This window comes from Rhipicephalus sanguineus, chromosome 9 (genome assembly GCF_013339695.2).
Source record: "Rhipicephalus sanguineus isolate Rsan-2018 chromosome 9, BIME_Rsan_1.4, whole genome shotgun sequence".
Classification (NCBI taxonomy): domain Eukaryota; kingdom Metazoa; phylum Arthropoda; class Arachnida; order Ixodida; family Ixodidae; genus Rhipicephalus; species Rhipicephalus sanguineus.
The window spans coordinates 20,021,935-20,032,657 of record NC_051184.2 but is presented as its reverse complement, the minus strand read 5'-3'; the positions used below and the strand labels follow the sequence as shown (position 1 = coordinate 20,032,657).

General features: G+C 43.6%; 1 protein-coding gene across 1 annotated transcript; it reads left to right on the top strand.

The window, feature by feature from the left end:
- LOC119404707 (heat shock protein Hsp-12.2) lies at positions 1-888 on the top strand. Its single transcript, XM_037671353.2, has one exon. It carries the CDS (start codon positions 86-88, stop codon positions 620-622), a length of 537 nt encoding a protein of 178 aa, XP_037527281.1. The 5' UTR covers positions 1-85; the 3' UTR covers positions 623-888.
- Positions 889-10,723: the final 9,835 nt, after the last annotated feature.

Genomic DNA, 10,723 nt, shown 5'->3' with positions numbered 1-10,723 from the left:
CAGATTTTGACGATTCGTCAGCGTCAATTCTGAGTCTGAGGACTTGCATCTACGTGAACGCAACGCTCTTAATCGAACAGCGATAATGGCTCTGTTTCCCATGCTGTACGGAGACAACTGGGGTCCCTCCGATTTCGCCCGGCGGTTCTTCAACGACGACTTCGGACGCACGTTCCTTGACGGTGAGCTGTTCGACCCTCCGTTCTTCCACCAGCGGTTCTACCTGGAACCCAGCCGGTTGGGTCGGGCCGTCGCCGAACTTCAGCAGAACCAACCCGGCGAGACGGTTGCCTGCACTGGCGACAAGTTCGCCATTAACGTTGACACCCGGCACTTCTCCCCAGAAGAGATCACCGTCAAGACTAAGGACAACAGCGTCATCATTCATGGCAAGCACGAAGAGAAGTCTGACGACCGCGGCTGCTACGTGAAGCGTGAGTTCACCCGCCGCTACGTCTTGCCAGAGGACGTCGACCCGGAGTCCGTCAAGTGTCAGCTGACCCCGACCGGCTACCTCGCCTTGGAAGCTCCTCGCAAGAACCCTCCTCCCAAGGTTGACAAGAGCAAGCCCATACCCATCGAGGTTCGTCACGAGTCCAGCGGCAGTGGAGACAAGAAGTGAGCACGAACTTTAGCTACTCTATCTGTACCGGTGACACAGAACATCTCGGAAAGGTGCTTCGTGTGACTTGAGTGACACCGCTAAGCTAGCGGCTACTTCGGACCACCGGAAGCCAAGTGTGTAAACCAAAGCGGGAAGATCGAGTTGCGAGCTGGTCTCGAAGCAAACTTCCCTTAGGACTGTTTTCTTCTTCACTATGAACATTTCTAGTGCTCACAAAGTTTCATGTTTGTTGTGCTGTTAATAAATTAAGTTCCTTTCTACTAGTCGAGTGTGCAGTGTGATCATCTTCGGTGCGTCAGTGTAGCGGCGCTACCGAGTGGTTTCACCGGTGTAAAGTTAGTGCGTGCTTACTTTGCTCGAATACAGAGAAGAGTGATGCGAGCCTAATTCAAATAGAGCGAGAGCTAGCTCCTCAGAATGAGCGCAATGTAATCAAAAGAAGCACTCGAAAGAGGGAAGTTTAGTAACCAATTTAGATCTGGTTGGTGAAATTCAAGATATCAATTATGGTGCTGTAAGCTGTCTCCTATGACTGCATTGCTTATGGTATGTTCCTCGATTGCATGGTCCAATACTTTTACTGAACGAATGCAGATTAGTTAATTTTGTGGTGTTGCCTGTGATGTGAAAGTGCACAAAAGTGAATATCTGCAGATGCAAAGCGGACTGTAATGTACACAATGCATCGGAGAGATAACTAACCCCCAGACAAAAAGCAGTGCAGTGTGCACTTCGATACAGCTCGGTATAGGAACAAAACTCGATGAAAATAAGACACGGAAAGGTAGGAAACTGCAAAAGAACAAGACACCATGTGCCAACACTCGTCGTGGAGCTGTGTAAACATTATCTCTTGGATGTTTGAGCATTATTCTGATCGACAAGTATAAATGCAATATGGGGAAATTAATATTTTTATAAGCTTGACAAAGCCGAATAATGTAGAGACAGTCTGCTGCTACCTTGTATTGTGAAATTTATACACAGCTGTTAACTTGAAATTAAGTTTTCAAAGATTATTCTGCTTTTCAGGTTAAACAGCACATAGAATAAATGTTCGAGTTGAGGTGGTATCTAGTACTGTAGTGTACGTAGCAGCGACCTGTAAGGAGAAAGTCGATATCAGTTTTTTCATAACACAGGGTACTGTTATTTGGTAGGGCAAGATGGACTGTTATCAAGGAAAGTCCGGTATCGACACCTTGGTCTAGACCTTTATGTGCAATCCCAGCTGCGGCAGCCGCATTTTCGACGGAAGCGCAAAATGTTGAGGCCCACGTACTTAGATTTAGGTGCACGTTAAAGAACCCCTGGTGGTAAAAATTTCGGGAGCCACTATGGCGTCTCACATAATCATGTTCTGGTTTCGGGACGTTAGACCCGAACAGTCAATCATCAGACCTTTGCACCCAAACCACAGCACTCATGCCGTCGACGATGTGTCGTGGATTCTTAAGCTGTTTTTGTTCATTTGTGCGAGTTTAGTATGAATGAAACAAAACTTTATTCCGCACTTTAAGAGGAGGAAAAGAACTTCGGGTGACAAGCTATACTGTTTCAATTGTACCTTGAGTGTTGCACAGGTACGGAGCTTTTCAAAGCGTCACAATCGTGTCCTTGATAATCTCGAGCACATATGCATGAGCCTTCTAACTGAAAGACAAACCTGACACTGTCATAATGTTGACATCGTACAAAGCCGGCATGGGAGTTTCAAGGCACACGGCCACCAGCATGTCGCAGTATAAGTCTCTGCACAATTTCTCACTAGCTAACACTGGCCCAATTAACCACGCAACCATAGTTTAACAAGCACTCTTATCATTTAATCATCTTCACTAGCATATTTGATGTACAGGATGAATGCTACTCCCAGCCAGCAGTCTCCGTTAACGCCCATCTTTTGCCAGCTGTCTGTAGATCTACATATGCCTACAAATTTCCGAATTTCATTCAACCACCCAGTTTTTTTTTATATCGACATAGAGTTGCCCTTAAGGCAGAATACTTTTGTGTTTGTATGTGTATTAGGTGTGTGCCATAACACTGGTGTAACAAGTGAAAGAGCGTCTTGTGGAATTTCTATGTATCCAGAAGTCATAGCTAGTCGTGTTACTATTGGAAAGGCTGGCTTGCAGTAGCAGATGGGAGCGTTCTGAATGTAACCCTTGACATGTTCTCAACCATCCACAACTGCACTTGCTGTTTCGTGGCACCAACTCTGCAACTCCACTTATGCGACAGAACACCACTTATCCACGACACGCCAAACATAGCCTGCTTATTATCACACTTATCCACCACAGTGTTGGCTACAACCATTTGCTTCGTAATAATCAATGCTGCCGTCTTTTAGGTCCATCATTTCTCGTTCTGTTGGTCTATATAATTTTCCCAACCTTCCATTTAGCTGAATGTTTGCACCCAGTGTTTACCTAATGCAACGATTTTCTTTCGTGCACTGCGGCGAGCTGGCGATGAGATTCCGATTTTGAATACAAGGTTGCAGGCTCCATTTCTGGTCATGACAGTTCGAAATTACAGCTGGAATTGAACACAAGACACTTCCCCATTTAAGTCTGTCAGTGATGATTTTGACTTGTATTATTAACTGCTTATGACATATGGTACATATTTTTTTGCTTTCACCCCCTTTCTGATGTTATCATGCATTCAAGGCATAGAGATGAATACTAAGCACATAATGAAGTTCAGTAATGTTGAAAGTTGGGGTGAGTTGGTGAAAGTTCATTTTGATGTGTGCAGCGGCTGTCCTGTCGAATCGTGTCTTTCTTTTGTGTCTTGTCTTCGTGTGCTGCTTCTCACGTTGAAGAGCATATAATGGTTGATGAATGCATATTTAAAAAATTCCCAGCTGGTCAGAAGTGATCCAAAGTGCTTCACAAAGAGGTCACCCATTGTCTTGTGTTTGTTTTAAAAATTTAAAAGCTCAAAAGTACTTTTCAAGAACATTGGTTCTAATGCGCTACGGTCGACAGTTTGTCAAGCCTGACGAGAATTGGTAGCAGCAACCAATCTTCTAGCTATTTAGTGCACCTGTGCATTTCATGAACTGTGCATCTTTTCAGCATCTCTATTTCGCTGTTTAGTCTGGAAGACTCCTTGTTCTGTGGGAGCAAGGTGCTTCACAATACTGAAATCATCCACGGGCAGCACTCGCATACACTTAAGGACTAAAATAATTAGAAAAGGATAGGAGCCTGTTTCTTGTTAGTGTACATACTTTTACACTAGCTGCCTCTTATGAATCACGATTTCTGAACAAAGGAGCTTTAAAACAGCACAGAACAGGAGAAGACGAACATGAAGAGCACTCATGTTCTTAGCTTCTCTCTGTGCTTCATGTAAGTGCTTCCCTCTGCACAAGATACAGGGTCTGTCCGTAAAGTAATGACAATGGGTCTGATAAAAAGAATTTATTGATCCAATCGGTACATATTATTGGAATTCTTCAATATAGCTTCTTTCTTGCAAAACGATACACTGATTACAATGCGATTCCCATAGGCTCTCTGAAAGTCGGCTGCTGTGAGCTCTCTCAAAGACAGTGACAGCCGGTGGATGGAGAGAACACTGTCGAAACAGTGACAGCTTTGGGAGCAGGAACAAGTCTGCCATGCTCATATCAAGGCTGACGTGGCCCAGCAGATTGGCTGAAAGCAACCCCTGTGACCTTTGTATGCTGACAGTTAATCAGTGTATTAAGCCGTAATTAACAGTTAAATGATGCGAGGAACGCGACCAGGGGCGGCAGTCACAACGGGGGAGGGGTAAACACACAGATTGCAAGTGATGACATGCAAACGATCCCTTTTTTCCCCCAGCGCGTCAATACCGTCAATACTTTATTGCGCAGAACTTCAATCTGGGTCGCATCGTACGTGAAACACTGCGTGAAGTTTGCGTCGCTTGCCCAATGAACAAATGAACACACAAAAAGGCTGACAAGCACCGAAGTTTTGATAACATGGCGACGTGACAGTGGTTAAGAATGCCTTCTCAGCTTGCGGCAGCACGAATCTCGCAAGTGTAACGTCACTTGACTGCCTCGGTATCATGTGTGCGCTCGCGATGCGTGACAACCGCGTACGAGCGATTTCAGGCGTAGTTGTGAGTACGTTGTGCGTCGCGGTGCAATATTTTACCTTGTTTTTATCACCAGTACTTGGAAATGAACAAGTACATGACCGACAAACACTCCTAAATATGACAAAGAGAAGAAACAAGCAGCTGTCACAAGTTTCTCAAGCAAATTTGGGCGCTAAAGCGATATTTTTTTAAACACCGCGAACACTGAAAACAAATAAATAAAACGAAGAAAACGCGAGCGCGATCTCGGGTGCACCACGTGACATAAATGGAATATACTGTGTTCACGTTCAAGACGATGTATTTAAATAAATACTTCTTCTTTTTTTGCCTGTTGATTACAAGAAGAAAGGGTGCGAAACTTGACGTCACCACTAGATTGCAGTACGGGCGGCACGCTTTTCTGCGTTGGCGCCAAATTTAACCGCCGCCATTGCCGCCCACTTCTTCGGTTCGTTGCCTTCCGAAACTAAACCATTGGATAGTCGTCGTTTAGCCAGTTTAATCTTCTTGTAACGCCCGTAGCAGACTAAGCGAGGGCTCGGGCATGCAGCAAGCAGGTATCGCTACTTCTTGCACAGTTTCGCCATTCAAAAGGAGCTGTACAAACTTCTGGCGGAGCAGTTCGGGTTAAAACTACGGCAGGAAAAAAATGCACCTTCGCACTGCCGTAAGTACTATACGTTATTAGCAGTTTAGGGCTCTTGTTCTGGTGATTTCAACGATTTCAAGCTAGGACGTCATGCTTGCGACGACCCAAACGCAATTTACCTTGTTGCTACAGTGAAATAAACCGTGGTAATTACGGGATGAACGTAAACTTAACTAGAGTAACGGTGCTGACGGATCGAAACGCGACAATTTAGGGTAAAGTAATGAGCGTACTTTCATTTACACCGTCTTCTGTCCCTGTCGTATCGGCATAATTTTTACTCGATCACTTATATCAGAGCGAACATTACCTTCAGAGGCCATATTCATGGCGATATGACGCGGCTATCTAGCGCGATTGCGCATGACAGTCGTTATACTAAAGATTTTTATATCGCGTTGCAATCCGTGAGCACTGTACACAGATATGAATGTAGTGATCTTTCAATGGCTACTATAGCTATAATATCTGCTAATGAAAAAAAGAAAGGGGTGTTGCTGGTGAAATAAGCACCTCGAATCAATAGGAAAAAGGACATTTATTTTGGGATGTACGACATTGTGCGCGCGACAAACACAAACCTAACATGAGTATACATATATATAAAACTTCAGCTATATATTTGGTTGTAGCTATTAGACGCTATGTGTCGCATACGACTAAGCAAACAGGAAAATTTTTCTCGCTTGCACATGCAGTATATGCAAGACAACTTTTCACAGCGGCGTGTACTTGGCAAACTATCGCAACAGCGACGAACATTGCAGGTTTTGCTTTCGTGGAAGCGTGCCGTGAAGCATTCTCGTGACTACAGTTTCTGGGTGGTACATGACTAACAGTGACTAGATTTCAGCTCTCTTTTATACACTCTCAACTATAGCTAGGATCAGCTGTAACGTGATAGATACTCCGATATGGCAATCACAACACAAGTGATAACATAGAAGGCAAAACCACGGGTGTCGCAATACGTTGTTTTGCATGAATAGGGTTGCCACATTTGCTGAGAAAAGAACTGGCACGGTGGGATGGGAGGTGTGTTTAGATACAAACGCAATGAAAAAGGGGATATCCTTGAGCACGAATTTTTAGATGACTGAAAATTTTTTAGGGTTTTACGTAAATTTTAAACGGGTCATAAACCAACACTCTGGCTTGGTGAGAAAACACACCCTGTGGAAAGCAGAAACATTTATGAACAGCTCAGCCAAATCTTGCAATCGTGCATGGCAAGGAGGGTACAGAAGTCGAGCGTGAAGTTATCATTTTATAAAACGCCACGATTCTCATACAGAGGCCCGTCCCCACTCTCTTCGGTGGGCGGGGGCACCTACTGTTGGACTTCGAACAACAGATAGCATGCTATTGGCCTATGACCGACATGAATCAAGAGTGGTGTTTGGAATAGATGCACCTCTTGGCAAGGGGTGTTACCACGAGGTGGCGCCTACGCTCCATAGTCTATTGACATTATACAGTGAGCAACACTCGCACACACGAATTGCAGCGAGAGAGAATGGTCGCGTTTCATCATGCGTGCTCGAGGTCATGACACGTGCTGACGTAGCTTCTTTCCCCTGTGTCGGCCCTCCCTGTGTAGCTTCCAGCGTGCTCGTCGGGATGAGAGAAGAGAGAAAGCGCTTAAAGCATGCGACAAATCCCTCTAACTCCGCTCGTTCTTGACTGATACGAGAAATCTTTGCGGTAATCAACTTGTGAGGCAGTAAACATTGATACTGATGTCATTCGATGATTACTTAGAAAAGTGGTTCTGGACCCCATTGACCCCATTAAGAGACTGAGGTGTAAGGAAAACAGCTCATTGACTGTTCCCGCAGCACAGCGAGTTGTGGGCACAGGAGAACGAACAGGACTAACACTGACTAGATTTCTACTCTCTTTTATACACTCTCAACTATAGGTAGGATCAGCTGTAACGTGATAGATACTTAATCTTGCAGGTGTGGACCATACTATCTGCGTCAACCATTGCAATAAGCATGAGCAGTGGTTGGCTGTTGAGAAAATGAGCTGAAGGGAAGCCGCTAGAAGTATTGTGTAGGAAAGCGAGACACGGAAAGACGGGCGCCACAGAAGGAAACCAGACAGCATAACACGGCGCGTTCCTCTTCTCTTGTGTTCGTGTCTGCTCACCTTACTCTACTCTGCAATCAATCCCTACCAACTCAGATAAACTTTCTGTCATTCCACCTAGACACGGTGCTCGATTCCATGATAGAAGGCTCTGAAGAAAAACCTAGTAGTCAAATGAACACCTCAATCTTGCAGCTTCGCATAACACGACAGTTTCAAGACAGCAAGCCATTTGAAAGAATTGGGATTGAATGCAGTCGCGGCAGTTTAGTTGTTTGCCCTGGCTTAACAAAGCACTTGTGATGGACATTATAGTGGTCGTATTCAGGGAGAATCTGATGTCTGGCAAATGGGGTATGCCACTGTTGGAGTGAAAATGGCATCTTGCATAATTAAGGAAGAAAAAAAAAACGTGGCTGTGTTGGCGGAAACCAAACCCGACTGGGCCAGGTGGCAACCCTATTCATGACATGTAACGAAACATCTAAACATGAACAGCACTAGACTGCGGCAGTGACTAGCAGTGGCTTACCAATGGCAACAATACTCACTCTAAAATCTAAACTTGTCTAATGCAACATTAGGGTTTCTCATGCACAGGAATCAAGTGTAGGGTAATAAAGGTGCATCCAACTAACAGAACCTCCAACAAAATACTCAAGGTAACAAAGGTGACAGCAACAATATTTGATCAGCGGTGGGACTAAACAGTTTCGAGCTATCCAACAGAACTTTAATAACTACGTTTTCATAACATGAACAAAACCTACGAAACTTCAGTTTTTCTAGTTCATTTACACCAAGCTATGTCGCCAAACAGTTGTGTGGGCAAAAAAGGCACACTCCAGTCATCTGCAAACATCCAAACAGGCGTGTTACAGAATGGAACAGGGGTAGCAATCTAACAGTAGCGCATAACATGAACATGTCAGTTATCAAGGACTATTTTACAGAGTGATGGTTCATCTTTTTTGACACTGTGTGGGCCATCTGTAAATAAATCTGTGACGGGACCTCCGTGAAATGCATGCAGCGTTCCACATAGGAAACCTTATATGGGAACTTAGACACTTCTTTTACCATATCTGTACACTTATAATCAGGAAAAAGAAATTCCTTTGTGAGAAAAACCAGTAGTAATCACCTTTAGCACGAACCTAGAAATGAGATTCGTACCAATTTCTAAGAAAAAAAGGCTTTCTCAGTGACAAAAAAATTCGTCCTGTTCCGAAATTTGATACCGGGTTTTAAGTCTTTCCATGGTCATCACTCTAACGCCTGAACTTAGAAGATTGCAGCTTGATAGATAGATAGATAACTTTGTTGCATGAGAGCGAAATAATTAACACATTAAAGCAGATGGACCAATCAATATGGCAAGCCAGTCCTGGCTTTGTGCTACAAGCTTGTGAATGACGATTCCCCTCTTTCATAAACGTTCCTCCACCTAGAGAGCTTCAGAAGAACCAATTTTTCATATTTTGTGTTCCTGTTCATTGACTTGTCGATCGATTTGCCCTCGCGCTGCTATCTACTAGTTTCCTGATTCGCTGAGATGGAACAGTGACCGCCCCTAATGGGTGTTAGTCTCCAATTTCAAATCCCGGATCAGGACGAACACTTTGCCAACTGAGAAGCTTTCTTCCTCAGAGATCCGTAAGCATTTCATTGCCATCTCTGCAACACCAATGGGCACTACCAATCTTCCTCTTTCAACAACAGTAACACATTCAGTTTTCCATGGTAGTAAAAAACATCGATTCCGGAAGCTTTTACAGACTAGCAACAAGTTCTCGTATGTGCAACATGTTGTCTACAAACAGCTACACTACTAGTGGATGGCTCTTGCAATTCTAATGCTCATAGACAACAATATGGCAATGATATGAAGTGACAGCATACGGGTATAGAGTGTGCTACAAACACGTTAAGAAAAAAAAAAGTCTTTCTTTAGGATAAAATGTTCGTGCCCTAGCGTGTCTACTCGTTACGACAGTGTGTGGCATGATTTGGAATATGAAAAAAGAAAAGTTACCATTTGTGCGTTATGTTAATGTGCATAAAACACCAGGGTATTTCACCTCGTTTAGAATCACCAGATTTCAACAACGAGAAGTTGTCAAACGGGGGGGCGTCACCAAAGTCAGACGTTTTGACGAATGCCATAACAAAGACGAGCCTCATTGTTGAAGCTCGACTTCCAGTGACATCCCTCATTTGATGACATCTCAGCACTTAAAAAGCCTCCAGCTTCTCATGATGTTCCGTCTTGTTTTAAATTTCAATGAGGAACAAATATAGTTGCATTGTTTAATTAAACAAATCACGACTTCTCCTTGCTATGTCGCTTGCTGCATTGTAACCTACTGTAATACAAGGACTGACACTTAGGACTGTTTGTAGTGCCAAGCAGGTGTTGCCATTTCTCAGTGGTTGCTATAAACAAAGGATAAAGTGTGACATCAAAAATTCATTTTCTGGAATCGCGTCCGTCGACTAAAGCGCGTCTTCGTAGGAGAAGCTTCTAAAGACATTTTGTTTCTTTCTTCACCTCTTCTTGCTCACCTCTGTCCTTGCTTAGCGGGCACTGACAACATGTTGCTGCTCATAACACAGTAGCTGCTACAAATTCTTTCATGTATGAAGACACTGAAGCCTTCACACTTCACAATTCTAGAACCTGTAACAATCTTTGAATTCCCAAGCATTTCTATGGTATGTCATGCATTTCTTAAACATTGTTTGTAGGCTGTTAGCTGTTCGGTGTATCGGGTGAATGATTGAGTCTGGTTTAAATAATGCTTACTGCACCCGGCAAACGAACAGCGCGAAGAGTTCTAGCTAGGACGAGAACATCACAAAAATGACTGCTCACATAGAAATGAGGTTTTACTACTGTATCCATGCTTCTGTGCACGTAATGTTTAAATCTCAGCTGGAAGTCGACCACTTTTCTTTATACCATTGCATTTTGTGACAGTTCTTGATCCAAAATTATTACGGTTTACAAAGGTAACTCAATGGGTACTAGCATACTCACTACACTGCAATAACAGCTGGACGATGGTAAAATGCCGAATTCTCTTCCAGCACATAGCATATATATATATATATATATATATATATATATATATATATATATATATATAAAGAGACGGACCAAGCGCTTGGTCCGTCTCTTTCACTGTCCTGTGTGTCGCGCTGTTTGTCGTATCGTTAATCAATATCATTCATTACACATA

Excerpts from the sequence above, each read along its gene's own strand:
- LOC119404707 (XM_037671353.2), top strand. The coding sequence starts at position 86 with ATGGCTCTGTTTCCCATGCTGTACGGAGACAACTGGGGTCCCTCCGAT.